The sequence below is a fragment of the Capsaspora owczarzaki genome (assembly GCF_000151315.2).
Source record: "Capsaspora owczarzaki ATCC 30864 unplaced genomic scaffold supercont2.13, whole genome shotgun sequence".
In the NCBI taxonomy this organism is placed as follows: Eukaryota; class Filasterea; order Ministeriida; family Capsasporidae; genus Capsaspora; species Capsaspora owczarzaki.
The window spans coordinates 518,593-540,043 of record NW_011887304.1 but is presented as its reverse complement, the minus strand read 5'-3'; the positions used below and the strand labels follow the sequence as shown (position 1 = coordinate 540,043).

Below are 21,451 nucleotides of genomic sequence, written 5' to 3'. Positions count from 1 at the left end.
ATGAAACATTGTTGCACAACGCTCTCGACGCCCCCAAACTGCTCCCTGTATTCCACTACCGTACTCTTATACAAACAACAACCCTCTCTCTGCAGCATATCCTCCAGACGCCACACCAACGCCTCGATCTCCAAATAACGACCAACCCAAAATATCTTTGTTGCACAGTTCACGACACCCCCAAACTGCTCCATTTATTCCACTACCATACTCTTATGCAAACAACAACCCTCTCTCCACATCATACAAATACCACACCAAATGTATTCCACTTCCATTTCATCAAAAGATCAGTCCGGATTTTGTTTTTTCACTGTTTCGTCATTCTGCCAAGTCATGGGTGCGTTTTCATTATGATTTCCAACTTTTTTTTTTTTTTTTTTTTGGGATTGCACTGCGTTTCATTGATGCAGAATGGAGACGCGTTCCGTTCCAATGCCATGTGAATCAATGCATGGTTTCTGCAGCATGTTGATGTTAGGTGCAGCAAGGTCGCGGCTTCCCCTTCATCCAAAGCCGCGATCAGCAGGACAAAATAAAAAATGAAAAGATCGCTGCTTTTTTTTTTTTTTTTTTTTTTGTGGACTTTTGATCGCTGTCGTCTGCATTCAGAGCGAGATCGCGCAGTCGCATGTGCTGGGGTTGTTATTCAGCTTGCACGCTGTACTGGCGGTGTTGGTTTTGGCGGTGCAGTCTGGCGATCGTCGCACATAGCCGAAAACCAAAAAAAAAAAAAAAAAAAAACCCGTCCTATTTTTTTTTTATTATTGATTGCCAACTCATGCTCGAGTCTGTATAAAATTTGTTTGCGCTTTACGCCTTTGCTCTTACCCTTTCGCTCACTGATCGCCCCTTTCGTTTTCCCACCAGGCTTCCTGCACTACCTGAAGCCGTTCATCTCGCTCATTCCCGAGATCGAGGCGCCCGTCAAGAAGGTGAGCAAACCCAGTTCTTCCAATGCATCAGCTCCATTTTTGTTGTTGATCTTTGCAGTTGTGTGTGTTTGAGCGGTTGTTTGTCCGTTTGGTCGTTTTGCTCGCTTTCGATCGTTCCAACTGTGATGGACTTTGCATTGAATGAAGCGATCGCTCTTTTTTTTTTTTTTTTTTTTTTTTTCTTTCTTTTCTTTCTTTATTATGCTTTGATTCGCGAGTGTTGCGTTGAACGCTTTGCATTTCGACTTTGAACGCATTCCAGTTTGCCATGTCTGATGTCTATTGGCTGCGATTCGCCTCTCTCTTGCCTTGTTCCTTCCGTTTCAACTCACTCTTTGCCCCTTCTTCTTCTTCTTCTCCCCTCTTTGCCCCTTCCGACAGGTCCCGTTCAAGGAACGCGCCATCTACACGGTCATCACCCTCGTCATCTTCCTCGTCTGCTGCCAAGTCCCGCTGTACGGCATCATGTCGTCTGACTCTGCTGATCCCTTCTTCTGGATGCGCGCCATTCTCGCGTCCAACCGCGGCACCCTGATGGAACTCGGCATCTCGCCCATCGTCACCTCTGGCATGATCATGCAGCTCCTCGCTGGCGCCAAGCTCCTCGAGGTCGACCAGTCCAACGCCGACGAGCGCGCGCTCTTCTCTGGCGCCCAGCGTCTTTTCGGTCTCATCATCACCGTCGGCCAGGCCATCATCTACGTTGCCACCGGCCTCTACGGCCCCGTCGGCGAGCTCGGCTTCTTTGTCTGCTTCATGCTCGTCCTCCAGCTCCTCATTGCCGGCCTGATTGTCATGCTCCTCGACGAGCTCCTCCAGAAGGGCTACGGTCTTGGCTCTGGCATCTCCCTCTTCATTGCCACCAACGTGTGCGAGTCCATCATCTGGCGCTCGTTCAGCCCCACCACCGTCAACACTGGCCGTGGCACCGAGTTTGAGGGCGCTGTCATTGGCTTCTTCCACCTCCTCGCCACCCGCAGCGACAAGTTCAAGGCGCTCCGCGAGGCCTTCTTCCGCCAAAACCTGCCCAACCTCACCAACCTTTTTGCCACCGTCGCCGTCTTCCTCATCGTCATCTACTTCCAGGGCTTCCGCGTGGACGTGCCCGTCGTTTCCCGCAACGCCCCCGGTGTTGTTCAGACGTACTCGATCAAGCTCTTCTACACTTCCAACATGCCCATCATCCTCCAGTCTGCCCTCGTCCAAAACCTCTTCATCATTTCGCAGCTCCTCTGGTTCAAGCTGTCCCACACTGGCCTCGGCTGGATTATTGGTCTGCTCGGCTCGTGGGAGAATGTTGCCTACCAGGGCTCCAACCGCTCGTACCCCGTCGGTGGCCTCTGCTACTACCTCAGCCCCCCGAACGGCCTCACTGGTGTTGTTGCCGACCCCCTCCACGGCATGATTTACATTGCCTTCATCCTCGGCACCTGCGCCCTCTTCTCGCTTCTCTGGATTGACCTCTCTGGCGCCAGCAGCCAGGACGTTGCCCGCCAGCTCCGCGAGCAGCAAATGTTCGTCAAGGGCCACAAGGACACCCAGGAGAGCACTGCTCGCCAGCTCAACCGCTACATTCCCACCGCCGCTGCATTCGGTGGCCTGTGCATTGGCGCGCTCTCCATCACTGCTGATTTCTTTGGCGCTATCGGCTCGGGCACTGGTATTCTCATGGCCGTCACCACCATCTACCAGTACTATGAGATCATGGCCAAGGAGCAGATCTCCATGGGCAACCTTTTCTAAACACGTAGGCGCGCTCTTTCCGTTCAGAAAGCTCGCTTTCCTCCCTTCCCGGTTGTGTGTGTGTGTGTCGTTTTGATTAGTAGGCTCTCCTTGTCCCTTCATCATCTTTTGTTGTGATGCGGTGAGCCTTTTATTCTTTGCCCCGCTTTCACTTTTTTGTAATATCCGCAACTGAATCCAACAAATAACAAGCATTTATTTTGATACGCCTTGTTTGTTCTGTCCATTCATTGCAGTCCATTTTTTATTTGTCTTGTTGTTGCTGCACTGAAGTACACAGACGCAGAATGTCATCCACATCGTCCTCTTCCTCCGCTGAGCTCGATCGCGTCAAGTCGCTCATCACGGCGCACCCCGACTTTCCGCTGCCCGGCATTCTCTTCCGGTGTGCTTTTTGTCTGTCTTTTGTGTTGATGCATGCTTCATCACTTTCTGCTGGATGATGCGATGTGCGTGCGCGTCATTCTCAAATCTGCTGCTGCTATTCGACCACAGTGACATTTTCCCCATCTTCCAAGACCCCGTCGCGACCGAGGGCCTCTTGAACGTCATGACCAACTATCTCGCCAACAAGTTCTCTCAAGTCGACGTCGTGGTCGGTGCGTTACACACAAAACGCTGCACTGTGTTGGGTTTGGTTCACTCGCGCGTTTTTTCGTCTCATTCGATTGTCAACGCTGCGTTGCTTGTTGGTCGGATGCCTTGCTTTTGGTTGTGTGTTTTGCTTGGGGCGGCATGGGGCGGCATGGGGGGGGGGATTTCTGTTCGGACCCGTGCTCGCGATGCGACTAGGCGCGGCATTTGTGCCCGTTCGCAAGAGCGGCAAGCTGCCAGGTCTGACAGAGAGCATTTCGTACAAGAAGGAATATGGCTCGGTAAGGAAGGACAGCCTGATTCGGTGCCGACAAGCGAAAAATCTGAGAATTGGTTCAACTGGCTTTTTGAGCTCGGCTACTGTGCAATCACTGCTGCTGGCTGAACACCTTGAACTCATTTGTGCAAACATGATCGACAATAGGACACGTTCCAAATCCCATCCTACGGCATCAAGCCTGGCCAGAATGTCGTGATTGTGGACGATCTGCTCGCTACCGGCGGCACGCTCAAGGCTGCATGCGAATTGGTCACCCGCCTCGGTGGTCTCGTCCTCGAGTCGCTTGTTGTCATCGAGTTGGACGATCTGCAAGGCCGCAAGAACGTTCCCTCGCCCGTCCACGGTCTGATCCACTACTGAGGCATTTCGAGGGGATTTTCCTTCTCTCCCCCGCCTCCCCGCCTGTTGTCTGTCCATATCTCCAGACATGTTTATCATGCATTGGATTTCTATTCCTTATCTTGCGTCTCAGTCAGTCAGTCCATCTTTTTTTTGTTTCACAAAAGAACAGTCCACAAATAATGCTTCAATCGATTGTAAGCCGCCACTTCTCTGCAACCAATGCGTTACTTTTATTTCTTTCAGAGTGTTTGGGTTTTATTTGAATGCTTGAGTGTTCCAAGTGACCTTGATGGGGTTGAAGTGGGGGTCTCTGAGTAGCAAGTCCGGATGGCCACACTCCACTCGGAAAGCGGCCACACTCCACTCTGGACCACACTGCGAACGCCCCCCAACCCCCCTGTCGATTCTCGATTCATCATCCCATCATCAGACTCACTGCTTGTCTGTCCATTTTGGCGGCCAGGTCCGAAGCGTCCCCGCTGTCTCGTCCGCGTCGTCGCGTCTTGCGCTCGCTCGCCGCAGCGCGTCCACTGCCGCCGCTGCCAAAGGTAGTCACGCACTTCTCCAGTCCAAAGTCCAATGAAGTCTCTGTGCAATCAAGCTCGCTGCGTCAGTCTTTTGCGCAGTCAAAACACAAAGCGAAAGTGCGCTCGTTCAATGTGCTTTTTTATATTGAACGATCTCGAAAGTCACGCTTTGACTTGCATTGGATTTGCATTGGATTGTTGCACTTGGATTGTTGCACTTGGATTTGGAGACCCAGCGATCAGTCATTCCCACCGTCTCAAGAAGAAAGACTTGTTCTGGTTTTGATACTTCTGAGGCCGCGGGGGAGTTGGGGGTTTGATGTGAAAAACAGCGGCAGTTACCCATGCGATTCCCACACACTCACATGCTGGGGAAGATCAACAAGATGTGGGGTGCTCATCGATGTGACTTTGCATATGCACCACAGAGCTCGATCTTGTTGTTATCGGCGGTGGCCCCGGTGGCTACGTCGCTGCCATCAAGGCTGGCCAGCTCGGCCTGAAGGTGAGCTTTGCAGTTTTGCAGTCAATTCGTCGTCGTTCGTCACACACGCACGACATGGCGTCATCGCACCCCAGTACTCAACGTAAATCACAACACCCGCTCCCTTCCTTCGTCTTGCTAAACAAACCAGACTGCTTGCGTTGAGAAGCGTGGCGCACTTGGCGGCACCTGCTTGAACGTTGGCTGCATCCCGTCCAAGGCCCTGCTCAACAACTCGCACTACTACCACATGGCCCAGCACGACTTTGCCAACCGAGGCATTGTTGGTACGTAGTCGGCGCGTTTTTTTGCTCGTGACTTTGATTTGGTTTTGATTTGTGTCCCTTTTCCCCAACCCTTCCCTTTCTTTCCTCCCCCCCCTCTCTCACACACGCAATCTCCATTTAGTCGAGAACGTCAAGCTCGACTTGCCCAAGCTCATGGCCGCCAAGGACAAGGCCGTCACCGGCTTGACGGGCGGCGTTGAGATGCTGCTCAAGAAGAACAAGGTCGACTACGTCAAGGGCCACGGCAAGATTACCGGCGCCCAGGAGGTCACTGTCGACCTGCTCGGCGGCGGCTCGCAGGTGCTCAAGGCCAAGCGCATTCTGATTGCCACCGGCTCGGAGGTCACCCCGTTCCCTGGCATCGCCATTGACGAGCAGACCATCGTGTCGTCGACCGGCGCCCTTGCGCTGAAGGCTGTGCCCAAGAAGATGATTGTTATTGGCGGCGGTGTTATCGGCCTCGAGCTCGGCTCGGTCTGGTCCCGTCTCGGCGCTGAGGTCACTGTTGTCGAGTTCCTCGGCGGCATTGGCGGTGCCGGCATTGACGGCGAGGTTGCCAAGAACTTCCAGCGCGTCCTCACCAAGCAAGGACTCAACTTTAAGCTTAACACCAAGGTCACCGGCGCCACCAAGCAGGCCAACGGCTCCGTCAAGGTCAACGTCGAGTCCGCTGACGGCAGCGTCAAGGAGACGCTCGATGCCGACGTTCTCCTCGTCGCCATTGGTCGCCGTCCCTACACGAACAACCTCGGCCTCAAGGAGGCGGGCGTCAAGGTCGACAACCGCGGCCGCGTTGAGGTGAACAACATGTTCACCACCAACGTTCCCTCCATCTACGCCATCGGCGACGTCATCCAGGGCCCCATGCTTGCGCACAAGGCCGAGGACGAGGGCATTCTTGCCGTCGAGGGCATGTGCGGCGGCCACCCCCACATTGACTACAACAACGTCCCCTCTGTCATCTACACCCACCCGGAGGTCGCTTGGGTTGGCAAGACCGAGGAGCAGCTCAAGGCCGATGGTGTCGAGTACACGATTGGCAAGTTCCCCTTCGTCGCCAACTCCCGTGCCAAGACCAACAACGACACTGACGGCTTTGTCAAGGTTCTCGGTGACAAGAAGACTGACCAGATTCTCGGCGCGCACATCATTGGCCCTGTAAGATGCATTGTTGCGTAGTGTGGCGTGTTGAAGCAGACGAAGAAGAAGAGAAGAAGAGAACAAGAGAAGAGAGGACGCTAACTCGTGTATTTGACTACTGACAGGGTGCTGGTGAGATGATTGCCGAGGCTGTTCTCGCCCTCGAGTACAAGGCTTCGTGCGAGGATGTTGCTCGCGTTTGCCACGCACACCCCACGCTTTCCGAGGCCTTCAAGGAGGCTGCCCTGACTGCATGGAATGGCAAGCCGATTAACGCCTAACAGCAGAAAGAAGAAAAAAGCTGCCGAATACTTGATTCTGGTATGTGTTGTGGAGGATTGAAGATCTGTCAAAATACGATGCATTTTTTTCTTCTTGTTTTTCTGGATTTTATGTTTTGTTGACATTTACGGATATGCTGACAAATCTGGCGAAGAAGATCAAAGCACGAAAACGGTGATGCAGCCATCGTTTCGCCCATCGCATACCAACGCTTCCTCGTCAAACCCACCTAACATTTTTTTTCTTTATTCCACCACCGCGTGGATTGCGTTCCATATTCAAACCCACCAAGCACTATTATTTCCCACGCAATGCCATCGTCCTCGTGTGACCACGCGGTTTTTGTTTTATTCCCTGTGTTTCCGTTTCCTCGCTTCCCCTTCCCCTTTCTACCATCCGCCGTTTTCGTCTCGTCCTCTCATCATTCAAAAATCAGACGGAGCATTTTGTTCCCTGAGCCAGCGGTGACCACCTCTTCCTCGTGGATTTCCTCTCTTTTGGTTTTTTTCTTCCTCACTTCGACATTGCATTGTTAATTGTTCCGCACAATTTCCGCACCAAATAAGTGATTATATAATAACAAAGCTCACGAACGGAGGATTATAAAAAGGCCACTCGAATCCTCCGTGGCTGAACAACCAGTCTTCATTATTTTTGAGACAAAATCCTCAATCTCAAAACCTCACAACTTCATCACACCCAGCACAAAATGGCTCAAGCATCCAAGACAGTCAAGGCGTTCGCTGCGCTCCAAGCGGGCCAAACCGTGTCGCACTGGGAGTTCCCTGCGCCCGAGCTGACCCCGCACATGATTGCCGTCGACGTGACCCACTGGTAACAAAATCAACCCCCCCCCCACCCCCATTGAAGTTGCTTGTGTGAGATGTGCTTTGACTAACTGTTTGATCTGTTGGTCTCTGTTGGTCTCGCTTGTGTGTGTGTGTGTCTGTGGGTCGCCCATTTTTGATCTATCGCGTGGCTCTCTTCGTTCGTTTCTCCAACAGCGGCATCTGCCACTCTGGTAAGCAACATCCGCGCACTCAAAATCGCATCTCACCAATGCTCTTACACTCTGACGCCGTTGTGTGGTGGTGGGGATTGACGTTCGGCAGGAGGGGGGTTCGGCAGGTCGAAAGTGGAGAAATTGCTGAAAGCCCACACTGCAATGCATTGCACTGAAAACTGTGGTGGAGAAAAATCGCACGTCAAGAACGCGATCGACAGTGACGACGGACAGCGAAGATCGAAGAGACGAGCAACGCTGGAACAACGGCAGGAGAAAGAGAGAGTGAGAGAGAGAGAGAGAGACAGAGACAGAGAGCGAGATGCAGGGCACGGAGAAAAACCAAAAAAACAACCAGCGTGGCTGATTCACTGCGCAGTATGGATGCAGAGTGCGATGGTGAGTGCAAGACACAAAAAAAACGTGACAGTGTGTATTCTGGGATGCAGCACTTTTGTAGGGGGGGGGAAGCACGGGCGGATGAGTGCGAATTAAAAGATTGAAAAAAACAGCCACTGGTTTGTGTGTCAGCCGAGATACCTGCTTCTCAGAAACAGCATCGCGAGCTCAACTTGAGCAAAGCTCGCATGTACTTTGCAGTTTTACTGAAAGTACTGGATGATTACATGTGACTTGTCGGGGAGGTCTTGGGTGACTCGCTGCAAAAAAAAAAAACACTCACCGTTGTCCCCTTTTCAACAACAGACATCCACATGATGGGCGATGAATGGCGAGGCGACACTGGCGGCTCCCCAACCACCTTCCCCTTGGTTCCTGGCCACGAAGTCATTGGCACCGTTTCCGCGCTGGGATCCGCCGTCACTGGCTTCAAGGTCGGCCAGCGCGTCGGCTTTGGCGCACAGGGCTCGTCTTGCCATGAGTGCGCCTTGTGCGCCAAGGGCCATGAGCACAACTGCACCAAGTTCGGTGGCCTGTACGACCCCAACCACGGTGGCTATGCCGCCCACATTCGCGCCGACTCGCGCTTCTGCTTTGCCATCCCGGACGAGATCCCCTCGGCCCATGTTGCGCCCCTCATGTGCGCCGGCGTGACCGTCTTCACCCCGCTCGCCACCCACCTGCTGCCCCCAGGCTCGCGCGTCGGCATTGTCGGCATTGGTGGTCTCGGCCACCTTGCTCTCCAGTTTGCCAACAAGATGGGCTACCACGTCACTGCCATCTCCACCTCCCCCTCGAAGGAGGCTGAGGCTCGCTCGCTCGGCGCGCACGCCTTCCTCAACTCGAGCGATGCCGCTCAAATGAAGGCCCACGGCAACGCCTTCCCCCTCATCATCTACACTGCGTCCGGCAACATTGACTGGAACGCTTACATGGGCTTGGTTGCCCCCGAAGGCAAGTTTGTGGTCTGCGGCCTCCCCGAGGCCAAGATCCAGGTCTCTCCCATGTACCTCATCGGCGGCAGCAAGACCATTGTTGGCAGCCTCGTCGGCGGCACCAAGGCCATCAAGGAGATGCTCGCCTTCTCCGCACTGCACGGCGTTCGCCCCATGATTGAGGAGGTCGAGGTCGGCCACGGCGCAGACGCCGATAAGGTCAACGCAGCCCTCACTCGCGTCCGCGAGAACAAGGCCCGCTACCGCTGCGTCATGAAGTACCGTGTTTAAAACCTGTGTCGCGTTCTTTTTCAGTGTGACGTGTTCAGAGTGTTTAAATTCACCACGATACTGTATAAATGAATTTACATCAATATCGCTTTGATTTGTGTTGCGCCAACAAACCCCAATAGTACGTCATAACGAAAAGGTTTGAATATATTGGGAATCACAACAGATGACACAATGACGAAAATCAAAAAGAACAAGCAACCCGAAACAACAGAACCGATCTGCCGCATTAACAACTAAAGTGCGATCAAAACGGTGGGGGCTGTTGTTTTTAATGCAAGTACTTTTCGTCGTTCTCTGCCAAATGCTTGGCTGACGTCTTGGCATCAAAGAACAACTGCGACAACTCGACAATATCCGCCTTGCTGACGCGCTCGCGGCCGTTTGTGCGAGCGAGCAGCGATGCGGGCGAAAGGAGTTGAACAGCATATCTATGTCAACCGGACAAAAAAAGACACACAGAATCGTGAGCATCGTGCTAATGCTAGAACTAGAATGACGAGAGAGAACGGGAGAGAGAGAGAGAGAGCGCCACTCACCTTAGTGTCGTAGCATCACCAACCTCGCCGAGGAAAGCAATAGCTTCTTCCTCGATGGCAATAGCCTCGGTGTGGGCTCGGATGGCAATGATTTGCACAATCTCCTGAACCGAGTAGGTCATTGTCCGCACAATCAGCAGACGATCAAGCAAATCGAGGGGGATGCCGTGTGGTGAAATGATTCCGTCGGTGCCGCTGTGTGGGATGGCCAAACGAAAAGCAACAGCAGACGGATTTGTGGGTAAGCAAAAGACACAAAAAAATCGAATCAAATCGAAGGAAACCGATCAATGAACAACGCTCACCGGACTTCGCAGGCGCCGCGGTTGGTGGCGAAAATGACAATTGGCGCAAGCGTCGACTCGAGAGCACGGTGAAGATAGGTAAAGCACTCGAGATCCAGCATGTGCACTTCGTCAATGAAAAGCACACCGGGAACGAGCTCGGCCACGCCGTCCTCAATGTACTTGTTCACCACCTTGTTAATTTCTCGTCGCAACTTGTCCGTGATTTCTGTCTTGCGGGGCTTGACGAGCTGACCCATCATGGACATGATGTCTTGGCCGCCCTACAAAACAAAACGAATCAAAACGCAAGTCAGATTTGGAAGTGTACAAGACAAAATCGGGGACCAATCGCGCTCAAACACCAACTCAAGCGCCGCCCGTCGGAATTTACCTGAGGCCGAGCGTTGGCAACATCCAAATCGTGGAGCGTAACATCTTGAATGACCTCCTTCTTTTTGTGCACATCGCCCTTCGGCAGCGGGACGTATTCCTCGGCCTCCAAATCGGCTTCCGTGGCGTACGCGTCGCAACGGCCTTGGCGCTGTCGCAAGCATCATCAGGTGAGTGTCAGCGCAGGACAACTTTATCAGAAATGGAAACGCACCTTTACTGCACCGCTGTTGGCTTCAATGTAGATAACGTCGCCAACAGAGACCTTCTCCTTTTGAATGGTTTCGTAGATGGAGGGATCGAGACGAAGTTGCTTGGTGCCCTTGGTGGTCTTCAGTCCCACAACAACGGATGCGAGAGTCTTGCCGTAGCCGCCAAGCGGGTTGTCAGTCTCTTCGGGATTGAGCTCTGTGACTTCGCCCTCAAAGACTTCTTTGGTTTCCTTGATTCGGAGGCCTGGGAGAGAGGTGCGGAAAAAAAACAAAAAAAAAAACAGAAAAAACAGAAAAAGTCGTTAGTAGAGCTTGGCAAAAGCCTTCGATCCACCGTTGCTGCATTCAATCACTAGATCCAACTTGAGCCAGACGAAAAGAGGCTGACAAACATACCAATAGCACGACGGAAATGCTCCATCAACACGGCCGTCTTTTTAACCTCAGATGAGTAGACCTCGCTACCGACCATGGGGCAGAATGGCACCTTGGGACCAAGCTCCTGGGCGACAGCAAGTGCAAGCGCGGTCTGTGCAAGGGGCAAGCACATCGTGAGAAGAGCGTAGCAGCTGCATGTCAATACGAAGCAATCTCGACAAGGAACACCCCTTTCTCATCCACCCCAGCACTTCTCTCGATGACGAGACTTCAATCATGACGAAACTCCACTTGTTTGATGATGATCTCGCTGCTGTCGCAGTCAGGGAGCAACTTTTGATTGGAAACTCACTTTGCCAGTGCCAGGAGGACCAGCGAGAAGCGCCGCGCGTCCAGCCATCTTCTTGCTGCGAATGAGTTCGACAATGACGCCGCATGCCTAAGTGTGTTTGTATGTGTGGACGAATGACAGCCGGAGCACAAAAGTGAGCGCAAAGTCCATTGTGCGATCTCTGCATTATCACAGAGCATTCGCTCCCACTTCCTGCAGTCGCAGCATCGCAACGACCCGGCTTCGCAGAGCACACACCTCGCGAGCTTCAGTCTGGCCAACAAGGCCTGCTGAGATTGGCTGGGCGTCGCCGTTGTCGTCGAGGCCGAGGCCCTTCACATGGCTATGGGCAGCCACGCGCTTGGTCTTGGTCGTCGCGCGCTCAATCTTCATTGCGGAGCTGCTGGCGGCACTGCCAGCTGCACCAGACGCACCGAACGCAGACGATGCGGAGCCGGCGGCGGCAGCGGCAGTGGCAGAAGCGTCAGCAGAAGTGTCCATCATCGTTTTTGTATGAGGATCAAAAAAATTGAAAAAAAAAAAAAAAGAATGGATTTGCATTATACTTGAGCGATTTTTATGATCTCAAAAAGAACAAAAAGTCTCCAAAGCACGACACACACGCACATAACAACACACAAACGCACACTAAATATGAAGAAAAAAAAAGGACTCAAATCCAAAAGGAAGTAGCAATCGAAAAGAAACCCAGATTGCGTTTTGTTTTGAAAAAGTATTAAAAACTCTTAATCCTTCTTGGTCTTGGGCGCTGAGATGGAATAGTCAATGCGGTTGAGCACAAGAATGGTCGAGAAGAGCGCAAAGAAAAAGCCAACAACCAGCAATGGCTCCTGGAGCATTGAGGTGGTGGAGAAGGTGTACGTGACTGTGAATTGCTCGAGGTGCTCGCGAACGAGATTTTGCTTCTTGAGGACGACAACGGGGCGGCCGGTGGTGTCGAGGTAGGTAAAGTGAACATCGCGCGACTGCTCGACCTCGAAGGGAGTGTGCACCTGGATGTTTGCGGCTCCCTCGGGGAGAACGACGCGAACCTCAGCATCCTCCACAACAAGCGTGTCGTGGATCTGGTCGAGGAACGGGATGGTCAGCTTGAAGCCGCTCGAGCCAGTGTAAAGGAAGGGTGCGGTCGGCAGGTTGTAGCCGAGCGTGTAGACGGTCTGCCAGCCGCCGAGCAGCGGGAAGCGCGGGGTGACTTCGACCAAGACCTCAGAGTCGCCCTCGCGGACGTGCGAGGTCGAGATGTTGCCGATAACGTCGCGGTAGTAAATGTCGCGCGCAGAGAGCGGGAGGTGCGAGGCAAAGCTGCGGACAATGTGGCCGGCGGGTTGGCCGCGCTGGTAGTCGTAGCGCGAAAACTCGCCCTTGTGCTGTGCGCCAGTGTTCTGGAGGTGGATGACGTCCTCGACGGCAATGTTGCCCCAGTGCGAGACCTCAATCAAGCGCTTGACGGAGCGGGTAGTCAGGAAAGGGGTGGCCGCCTCAAAGTGCACCGAGAGCGGGGCAACGCTGAAGGGCGCAACGTCGTGGTACGGGCCGTACTTGATCGTGGAGCCGGACGCCGAGACGGGCTTGGTGCGAGTGTACTGCACGACATTGTTCGACGGCAGCGTGACAGTCGTGGTCTGCTCAGCGACCTGGTACGGGCTGGGAACGTGCAGGCGGCCGACAAAGCGGGCGCGCTGGACTTCCTGCTGGGTGATCTCGCGCGGGTGGGCAGTCTGGGCGCCAGCAACCACAAATCGGACGGTCACTTCGATCGACTTGCCAGCGGCGAGCGGCGACTCGAGCGTGATGCGGAACAGCCGGGCGTCACTGCAGCAGCAAAAGATTCAGAATTATAAGTAAAAAAATCGAAAAATAAAAAATAAAAAATAAAAAATAAAAAATAACAAGGATTTGATAGCTTTTGCATTGGGTTGAGCATCAAAGTCTGGTTTTTCGACGACAACGACCTGCGCGTTCAGCGTTCCAAGTCACACAACGCACTGTTTTGCTCCTTCCTTTTTGACCTTTTCGAAAGCTGATGCAATGGACGATCGCACTGCCATAGAATGGGGGAAAAAAAAAAAAAAAAAAAAAGCGCGATCGTTGGAAAATCAATCTGCGTTCCGTCTCGCAAACCCCGAACGGATGCTGCAGAAGGGAGGGGAGGGGGGGGGGGACGAGTGGAGTGAACTGGAGTGGGGTGTGTGGAAACAAGACCCGTACGCTGCGGGCTCGCGTGCGACGGCGAGCTGGGTCTTTGGGGACGGCGCAGCAATGGCAGAGACGAGCGACGGGTCGCGATCGCCCTCGAGCGCAACGAGCAGCGAGCTTGCAGCGGCAGAGCCAGTGTTCTCAACAGTCAGATCGAGGGTGATGCGGGTGAGGTGGGTGCTGAGGTCGATCTGGCGGGCGGCCGTCTTGATGCGCAGCGACGGCTCTGATGCAGACGCAGCAGCGACCGTTGTTGATGCGACAAGCACGGCAGCCAACAGCAGCAGAGCGAATGCGCGCATTTGTTGGTGATGGAAGAGGAGGGAAAAGTGGAAAGGAGGACTAGCGTTTGTTTTTGACTTTGGTTATTCATAGGTGTTGTTGTAGTGGATCGAGTCGGGAGGAACAGAGAAGAGGGAAGGGGATTTCAATCACAAAGTACTCGGGCTCTGCGGATGGATGGATGGGGGTTTGAAGGTGCTGTAAATGGATGGAGATGTTCATGAGTGCTGCACAAACCTCAGCGAGTGAGGGGATGATTGAACTATCAATGGCTTGTTTTTGGCTCAGTCAACTTTGTGAAGATTTTTTTTAGATTTTGTCCATTCGTCGTCGACCACATACCAAAGCAAGACAAAAACAAAAAACATAACAAGGCAACGCAAAACCCAAATAGACATGGCCGAAGACACGCGGCGACCAGTGCGGCGGCCACAACGCCTGGCGCAAGCTCCAAAGCCAAAGTACAGACTTCGCTCGCTCTCTCTCCCTCCTGCCTGCCCTTAACCCTCACTGTCAACTGTCTTGCTATGAATGGATGGATCTGAATGCAATGCGGGGGGTTGTTCTTGTCTGTGGATGACAATGGACATGGGACTGAGACCTCGAGTCTCCTGCGCTGTGAATTTTGGCGGGAAAGCGATCCCTGACTGACTTTGTTGCTTGTCGCTTGTTGCTTGTTGCGCAAATCCATCCAGTGCGTCGCTCTACGTTGGCTATGTCGAAGACGATGAAAGCGTCGACTCCATCATGCGAAAGTTTTCAGAGCTGGAGAAGATTGAGCGCAAAGCCAAACGCCAGCAGGACAAGTGCACTCCGTCGTCGTCGACTGCGCTCTCAGGCACCGTGGTCGCCGTGGCCGATGCTGCAGTCCCAGTGACTGAGCAGGGCCTTGCGACGTCGTCTGCTGCTCCTTGTGTGATGCCAGTGCCCTCCCTGAGCGAGCAGTGCCGTCAGACTGATTGCGCCAAATCTTCCCGCCAAAACACTCGCGGGTGATGCTCCGGTTGGTCCTGTGCCGCCCGCCGAATCAATGCAGCCTGAGAATAGCCACGTTGCTGCTGCCCATCATGCTGGTGGGTCGCTTGCGCTGGATGAAGCAGAGTCGAACGGTCTAACAGAGGAACAACTGCTCGAGGTGTTTCGGCGAACGTCCTTCCTGGCCAAGCGCCACAAACGCCCGCAAACAACAAGCAAACGAGCATCTCGCAAATGGCATGACGATCGAGATTCGGACGAGATGGAGGAAGACATGCTGGATCAGCTCGGCCGACTCGTGCATCAAACGGACACTCAGCCCGGCCAGTCCTTTCCTGCCAATGATCTTGGAGAGTAAGGATGCATGTGTGTTGATTGCGACCAGGATGGAGGGAGGGGGGCCACGGAGCAGATCTGTTTGCTGCCTGGCGACGATTTTGCTTCAAATTTCTCAATGCTGTTCCACAAACCCGCAGATCTACCTCGCCGAGCGTCTCTGACGAAACACCCGGCCGCGAATCGGACAGCAGTAACGACGATGCTGAGACTCCACGGAGACGTGTGAAGTGGGGATCCGGGTCCTCTCCCTCCCCGCAAGCAGTTGGTCAGAAACGAAATCTGAAAATGATCAAGCACGGATCTGTTGACCAGCAGGCGAGGGCCTCTGGCTCAGCAACACATTTGGCTCCCTTGCATACCGCCACAAATCTTAGCACCGCGTCTGCCGTGCCCGTCGTCCGGACGCCCAAAATTGAAAAGCACACCGCGACCGCCGGGCCGAAAAAGATTGATCGCCGGACACTGTTGGACAAGTACAAGGACTACCAAGACACGTCTGGAAACAGAATGTCCTTGAAGCGCAAATCCAAGTAAGTCACCGGCAGCGAGGATATCAGTCGAGCAACACGAGTTGGATGTTTCACTTGTTGTTGCGGTCGACATTTGCAGATCCACAGATCCCACTCTACCTGTGTACATGCGTCTTACTCCTGGTCCATTACCACCATGGGTATTAGAGATTGGTACTTTTCGAGAACAGGCACCTGGAGCACGGTAAAACATGCCTTCCAACAGGATTTTTCTCGCGTTGGTTTCGGGGCTTTTTTTTTTCTTCTTCTTCTCCTTCTATTCGAGAAGTCGCTCATTTGATGTGGTGTGCTCGTTGATGTACTCCAGCTGGCTTGTTGCAGACATTCTGCGGTCGAATCTCGCAGAGCTGACTGGTCAGACGTTCGAGGGCATTTTGATTGATGCGCCTTTGGCGAGATCGGGCGAACCTGCGACTCCCGGAATGGTTACAGTCGATGAATTGGTAAAAGCACAGAATGTCATGACGCCTCACAAAGTGAGGGGGGGGGGCTGGGCAGGCATTGTTTCTTCCAACCTCACTTGCCTTTTGGCTTTGGCTGGGCACTGGCAGAAAGCTGCGGGTATCTCCCCAGCACTCATCCCAAGAGGATTCATCTTCATGTGGGCCGAGAAGGAATGGATTCCTGATCTTTTAGAGGTCGCACAAGCGTGGGGCTTTCACTATGTCGAAAACATTTGCTGGGTTCGCCACAACATTAACAACAAGGTTTCTCGCGAAGACAGCCGCTTTTTCCGCAAGTCCAAGCTGTTGCTGCTCATCTTTCGCAATGTCAGTCGCTTGTCACGGCCTTTGGCGAGCAAATGGATCTTGGTGATCTTTCGTGGTTTTGCTTGCTGACTGCCATGGTTGTAGGACGGCTCTGTGGAATTGCGCCATCAACGCAACCCCGATGTGGTTCTGGACTTTATTCAGTTTGATATCGGAGCTAAACAAGGTAGGCAGCTGTTGTTTATGTTGATGAGAGAGCGGCATGCTCATGGACAAGGACAAAAAGGCTCACAATCATGTCCGTGACCAGTTGCCATTCCAGAAGAGAAGCCGCAACCCATCTATTCAACAATTGAGACACTCCTTCCGAATGCAAACGCAACTGCGCTGCCTGACGGGAGCATTGGGCCTGGTAAATTGTTGGAGCTGTACGACAACCAAAAATTGGTGATTTGTGAAAGTTGACAAAGAACTGACCATTCACTCGACTACATCCACTTTGGGGGGGGGGGTTGCTGCAACCTTTTGTGGCACAGATCGTGGCGAGCACAACCCTTTTTGCGGCGTGGCTGGACGACAATCTCGCACAGCCAGTCGCTTGCGATCACCGGACCGTTCCATTACTCTGCCAATCAAGCCTCCCACGCTCTCTACCGCAATCCAAATCACATGGAGGCTGTCCACCGAGGGCTTTTCTCTCAGCATGTCGAGTCCGCGGTCCCAACCACCCTCACCGGCCCTCCAAGCAGCAGCGATCCTTCCAAAGTCGAGCAGCCTTGAATCCCGTTGATCTAATATTTATCCATTTGCTTTTCAGCCAGCTTCATTTGTTTAATTTGCCCTAAAAAATTTCCAAGCTTCGATAGTCTGAGCGGCAAAGTCTCAATCCTTTTTTTTTTTTTTTTTCAATTGCAATGGCTTCTCAGCCAATAATTCTCGCGACTGCCGCATCGCTCTCAGCTGCCGCTGCGCTCGTCCACAGCCGCCAACCGCGCGTCCACGCTGCGACCAAGGTTTGATGCTGCCCACTGATGTGTTGCTCTGTTCCTAAGGGGCGCCCTGGTGCCTTTGACTGAGTTTCCGTTGCGTTTCGACGCCCCATTCCCTTTCTCCATTCAATCCAATCCATCCAATGCGCGTTTCTTTTGGGCAACTTGTCTGTCAGCCTTGTTCGCTGTTTGATTGACTTTGGCTTGACGATTTGACAGCTGAGCATCTACGATGAACCCGAGCAAGTGAAAACAGTGCTCGTCGAGGCCGAGCCGTCCATGCTCGAGCGCCACGTCCGCGCCGTCCGCGAGTTCACTGCAAGCATCCTTGATGGCATCAACGTAAGAAATAGTTCTGGCGGGGGTCTGGTGTGGTGGTGAGGGGAGCGAGATCGGATGAGTGCACAATCAATGCCCAACATGCACAGCGCCTTCATCTTTGAATGTCCAATCTTGTAGATTGCTGGAGAGAATTCTGTCAATGCCATCATCGGCGCAAGCGTTGTCGCGAACGGTAGGGACACTTTGATGTCGTTCTACGATCGCACATTTGTTTGAACATTGAATGCTCAACCATGATCGATCTCTGCGTTTCCCTTCCCCTTTCCTCCAGACGCCATCACACACGTCCCTCCGACACAAGAGCTGGTGCCACGAATTGTGCTCATTTCCGGCATGGCCGCTGCTGGGTCAATGGCAGCTCGAAACCGTACGTAGTTTTCCAAAAGACTTTGCGAAAATCTGCTTTGGTGCACTGACCATTCATTTTCGCTTCTTGTCATTGCTTTGACTCGTGCGAAGGCGGGCGCTTTTTGCGGTACGCCTCCCCCGCGCTGATGGGAGCCTTGTCTGCGTATGGTCTCTCGGTTTACACGGCGTACCTCGCCACACATAACAACCAGCTGCCCAATCTCCAGCCGTTTTCGGCCTTGTGGAAGCTCGTCCCTGAAGACTCGCCGCTAAAGACAGCGCCCCGCAGCGTTTCGCAGAGCGTGTCGTCGGCCGTGGCGTCGGTCAAGAACGCCGGCTCCTCGCTCTCGTCTTCTGCCGCTTCTCTTTCAACCAGCGCGTCCTCTCTGTCAGCCAGCGCCTCGGCCTTGCCAGACAAGCTCAAGGCTGCCTGGCCCTTCAAGTCAACAGAGGAGGTGGCTGCTGCCAAGCCTGTCGTCGTTTCCAAGGCTCCCCCTTCTGCTGCTGCACCGTCCACCTCTGCCACCGCTGCTCCCGCTGCCCAACCCAATGTTGACAAGGGACAGAGCAACGACGAGGATCGCCACATGTATTCCACGCGTTCTGATCGTGGGCCTGATGCACCAACTCAAGCTTGAGCGCAAGTTGGTTGTTTGCTTTTCACCCTGCAATAAAAGTCCATTGTTTGTTTTTTCTGCTTTCCAACCATCCTCTTGTGTTGTGTTGTGTGTCAGGTGATTGGCTTTCGAAAGTGCAAAGGACGACCACAGCTTTCAGTCAACTTTTTTTGTTTCTCAGTTATTTTTTGGCATGCAGAAAATGGCGTCGACGACTGCGTCCAGCAAACAGCCGAGCCTTCCGTTCCAGCCTGCACCAAACCCGCACATGCAGCAACAGCAGCACAGCCAGCAGCCACAGCAGGGCGTATTCCCAGCAGCCATGAACGGACCGAGTGTGCTGACGTCGTCCGCATGGAAGTTTGCAGGCAATACTGGTGGCGGGCTGTCCATGTCGATGCCCTTCCAGTGCAGCCAAGGCATGAGCCAAGGCATGAGCCAAGGCATGGGCATGGGCATGGGCATGGGCATGGGCATGGGCATGGGCAACAGCGGCATGAGCTCAACCCCTGGCGAGGGACTGTTTGGATCAACACCGTTCACGACCGAAGAGCGCGAGCGCATCGCCCTGCAGCTCGAGCAGTACCTCGGACCCGAGTTTGTGCAGTTCCGCAGTCAGACCAACACCGTTCAAGTTGCGTACATTGACGGGCAGAGTGTGACAAGTTAAGCAGCAGACTTGAGGAAGAGAACGATGAAATTGCGTGCAATGAAACGCTTTTTCGAATTTTTTGAAACAACACTTTTTCCCGCCAAAAACAACGACCAACGTCATTCAGGTCGAATGCGAGCGCTCGCATTCCGTCGCAAGGAAGCGCTGGAGAGGCGGAGAATGAGATGGTTGGTGATAGAGGGTGGTGGCGGAGGTGCTGGTGGTGGAGGAGTTGTTCGAATCTCATGCTGTCCGTTTGTGCTGACCTGTTTGCTCCGTGTGTATGTGCGCGCGCGCGTGGCATGACAGAGCTCCTCAACGAGATCTTTGGATTCAATGGCTGGGCTTATCGCATCGAGTCGATGGGCATTGACTATGTAAGTGAAACAGCCAAATTCGTTTCAAACGCAGAAAAAAAAATCTGTTTCGCTCACGCTTCACCACCACCCCCTCCCCATTGCGCTTGCCTAGTGCGATGAGCTCAAGACAGGTGAAAAGAAAAACTACTATGTTGGCACGTACGCCATTGCCACGATTTTCTTAAAAGACGGGACGTATCGCCAGGTAGTTGCGCAACTTGCTTCAGAAGCCTTTTTTTTTTTTTCTGGCCCGGATCTCTCATGCTCACTCTCTCCTTATTGACCCAACAACCATCAGGACATTGGCTATGGTACTGCAGAAAACCAGCCAACAAAGAAAGCGGCCATCGAAAAGGTGCGCGTTTTATTTTGTGGTGGTGGTGCAAACTCTTGAACACCTCGAATCGCTCAACTCCCGCTGCTCCAAACAGGCTCGCAAGTCTGCCGTCACAGATTCCCTGAAGCGCACTGCAAAGTCTTTTGGAAACGTGCTTGGACTGTGTCTCTCTGACAAGGGCTTTTTGCGGTTTGCCGAAAAGCAAGCCAAGGAGCGTGTAAGTCGCCAGGACCAGGGGTTTATTGTCTTCTTTTTTGAACCTGCGTCGCTGAATTCAATCATCTCTTCTCAACCGTGTGCAGGTGTCAATGGACTATAACAACCTGCGACGCCCCGGGAATGTAGCGCAAAAGAATCCGCCTGCTCCACAGGCTCCCCCTGCATCTGCATCGTCGTCCCTTCCATCACACAAGCCATCCGCGTTTGCGTCTTCCTCTCTGCAACAGGGCGTGGCAACGCCGTCGGCGACACGAATGAGAATGGAAGACGGCACGGCACAAGCCACGCGAGTGGTGGATGCAACCACGCCTGCTTCCAGCGCAGACCTTCGGCACAAGCCCATATCGCCCCCAAAAAGCCCCACCCGTGATCAGTCTACCACTGCTGCTGCAGCTGTGCCTTCGTGCACAACGAGCGTCGTTGCTGCCAGCGTTGTCCGACCAGTCACGCAGCCTGCGATTGTTTCCATGTCAAACACGAATTCTCGCAGCCCACCTTTGCCCTCGCAGTCGCAGCCTAGTCAGCGTACGTACTTTTGACTGTTTGGTGTGTGTCTCGTGGTGTGGAAGCCCTTCTGTTGACTTTTTGCTGAATTGCTTGAATTCTTTGTTTGCCTTGGGCATGACAGCTGGGCGAGAGTGTGTGCCAGAAGGTAACCCGACCTGAAAAATAATTCGTGTAGTGCCGACAGGCATGGGGAAAGGGGGTTTATGCATCTCACCTGTATTCGAAATGACATTGCCATTTTTTTGCAGACGATTTCGAGACGGATGATTGCGATTTTGACGATTTCGACATGCCCAACCTCCCGCCGAGCCCTGCCCGTCCGCACGGAACTTTGAATCAGCAACAAGTGCATGCGCCAGCCCACTCGGCTGCAATGGGAAGTGCTGCAGCAGCAGCGTCGGCGAAGCACTCTGGAGGTTCCACCGCTCCAGCACAAACATCCCTGTCTGCCACCTTGGCCGACTTGCCAGGGCTGTAAAAAGCAGTCTGCACCCTCCATTTGTTGGATGGTCCTTTTTTTGCATGGGGGTTTGTACGTGGTACTGTCGATGATTTGCTGTAATTTATAAATTAACCATCAATCGCGCTGACTTCCTCCTCCCCCCTTCTCCTCCCCTTCCCCTCCTGCATCACCGATGATGAAAATCCA

At 53.4% G+C, this 21,451-nt stretch overlaps 10 protein-coding genes across 10 annotated transcripts; 8 read left to right on the top strand and 2 right to left on the bottom strand.

Moving 5' to 3' along the window:
* The first annotated feature begins 295 nt into the window (after positions 1 to 295).
* Positions 296 to 2,881, top strand: CAOG_07097 (Sec61a1 protein). Its single transcript, XM_004343771.2, has 3 exons — positions 296 to 340; positions 871 to 935; positions 1,317 to 2,881. The coding sequence occupies exons 1-3, from the start codon at positions 337 to 339 to the stop codon at positions 2,676 to 2,678; spliced, it is 1,431 nt and encodes a 476-aa protein (XP_004343821.1). The 5' UTR covers positions 296 to 336; the 3' UTR covers positions 2,679 to 2,881.
* An 84-nt stretch (positions 2,882 to 2,965) lies between these two features.
* CAOG_07096 (adenine phosphoribosyltransferase) lies at positions 2,966 to 3,912 on the top strand (the record flags this gene model as incomplete). Its single annotated transcript, XM_004343770.2, has 4 exons — positions 2,966 to 3,063; positions 3,174 to 3,277; positions 3,471 to 3,553; positions 3,697 to 3,912. 4 exons carry the CDS (start codon positions 2,966 to 2,968, stop codon positions 3,910 to 3,912), a joined length of 501 nt encoding a protein of 166 aa, XP_004343820.2.
* Positions 3,913 to 4,035: 123 nt separating this feature from the next.
* Positions 4,036 to 6,670, top strand: CAOG_07095 (dihydrolipoyl dehydrogenase). The gene is made up of 6 exons (XM_004343769.2): positions 4,036 to 4,088; positions 4,358 to 4,442; positions 4,850 to 4,926; positions 5,057 to 5,192; positions 5,314 to 6,350; positions 6,458 to 6,670. Exons 1-6 carry the CDS (start codon positions 4,074 to 4,076, stop codon positions 6,611 to 6,613), a joined length of 1,506 nt encoding a protein of 501 aa, XP_004343819.2. The 5' UTR covers positions 4,036 to 4,073; the 3' UTR covers positions 6,614 to 6,670.
* A 601-nt stretch (positions 6,671 to 7,271) lies between these two features.
* CAOG_07094 (zinc-containing alcohol dehydrogenase) lies at positions 7,272 to 9,403 on the top strand. The gene is made up of 3 exons (XM_004343768.2): positions 7,272 to 7,448; positions 7,619 to 7,635; positions 8,323 to 9,403. Exons 1-3 carry the CDS (start codon positions 7,324 to 7,326, stop codon positions 9,240 to 9,242), a joined length of 1,062 nt encoding a protein of 353 aa, XP_004343818.1. The 5' UTR covers positions 7,272 to 7,323; the 3' UTR covers positions 9,243 to 9,403.
* CAOG_07093 (pontin) lies at positions 9,363 to 11,926 on the bottom strand. Its single transcript, XM_004343767.2, has 8 exons — positions 11,638 to 11,926; positions 11,401 to 11,487; positions 11,067 to 11,199; positions 10,673 to 10,914; positions 10,460 to 10,609; positions 10,087 to 10,349; positions 9,782 to 9,976; positions 9,363 to 9,673 (listed from the first exon to the last, which is right to left on the bottom strand). Exons 1-8 carry the CDS (start codon positions 11,881 to 11,883, stop codon positions 9,514 to 9,516), a joined length of 1,476 nt encoding a protein of 491 aa, XP_004343817.2. The 5' UTR covers positions 11,884 to 11,926; the 3' UTR covers positions 9,363 to 9,513.
* An 8-nt stretch (positions 11,927 to 11,934) lies between these two features.
* On the bottom strand, positions 11,935 to 13,937 carry CAOG_07092 (Rpn1 protein). The gene is made up of 2 exons (XM_004343766.2): positions 13,609 to 13,937; positions 11,935 to 13,212 (listed from the first exon to the last, which is right to left on the bottom strand). Exons 1-2 carry the CDS (start codon positions 13,896 to 13,898, stop codon positions 12,126 to 12,128), a joined length of 1,377 nt encoding a protein of 458 aa, XP_004343816.1. The 5' UTR covers positions 13,899 to 13,937; the 3' UTR covers positions 11,935 to 12,125.
* Positions 13,938 to 14,274: 337 nt separating this feature from the next.
* CAOG_07091 (hypothetical protein) lies at positions 14,275 to 14,874 on the top strand (the record flags this gene model as incomplete). The annotated part of the gene is made up of 2 exons (XM_004343765.1): positions 14,275 to 14,339; positions 14,574 to 14,874. The coding sequence occupies 2 exons, from the start codon at positions 14,275 to 14,277 to the stop codon at positions 14,872 to 14,874; spliced, it is 366 nt and encodes a 121-aa protein (XP_004343815.1).
* Positions 14,875 to 14,908: 34 nt separating this feature from the next.
* Positions 14,909 to 17,212, top strand: CAOG_07090 (hypothetical protein; the record flags this gene model as incomplete). Its single annotated transcript, XM_004343764.1, has 8 exons — positions 14,909 to 15,207; positions 15,330 to 15,722; positions 15,802 to 15,906; positions 16,030 to 16,165; positions 16,274 to 16,492; positions 16,637 to 16,658; positions 16,743 to 16,860; positions 16,969 to 17,212. The coding sequence occupies 8 exons, from the start codon at positions 14,909 to 14,911 to the stop codon at positions 17,210 to 17,212; spliced, it is 1,536 nt and encodes a 511-aa protein (XP_004343814.1).
* Positions 17,213 to 17,325: 113 nt separating this feature from the next.
* On the top strand, positions 17,326 to 18,798 carry CAOG_07089 (hypothetical protein). Its single transcript, XM_004343763.2, has 5 exons — positions 17,326 to 17,445; positions 17,641 to 17,763; positions 17,881 to 17,935; positions 18,035 to 18,130; positions 18,223 to 18,798. Exons 1-5 carry the CDS (start codon positions 17,347 to 17,349, stop codon positions 18,747 to 18,749), a joined length of 900 nt encoding a protein of 299 aa, XP_004343813.1. The 5' UTR covers positions 17,326 to 17,346; the 3' UTR covers positions 18,750 to 18,798.
* Positions 18,799 to 18,902: 104 nt separating this feature from the next.
* CAOG_07088 (hypothetical protein) lies at positions 18,903 to 21,392 on the top strand. The gene is made up of 8 exons (XM_004343762.2): positions 18,903 to 19,393; positions 19,690 to 19,757; positions 19,852 to 19,944; positions 20,038 to 20,094; positions 20,171 to 20,293; positions 20,379 to 20,820; positions 20,924 to 20,947; positions 21,051 to 21,392. The coding sequence occupies exons 1-8, from the start codon at positions 18,922 to 18,924 to the stop codon at positions 21,278 to 21,280; spliced, it is 1,509 nt and encodes a 502-aa protein (XP_004343812.2). The 5' UTR covers positions 18,903 to 18,921; the 3' UTR covers positions 21,281 to 21,392.
* Positions 21,393 to 21,451: the final 59 nt, after the last annotated feature.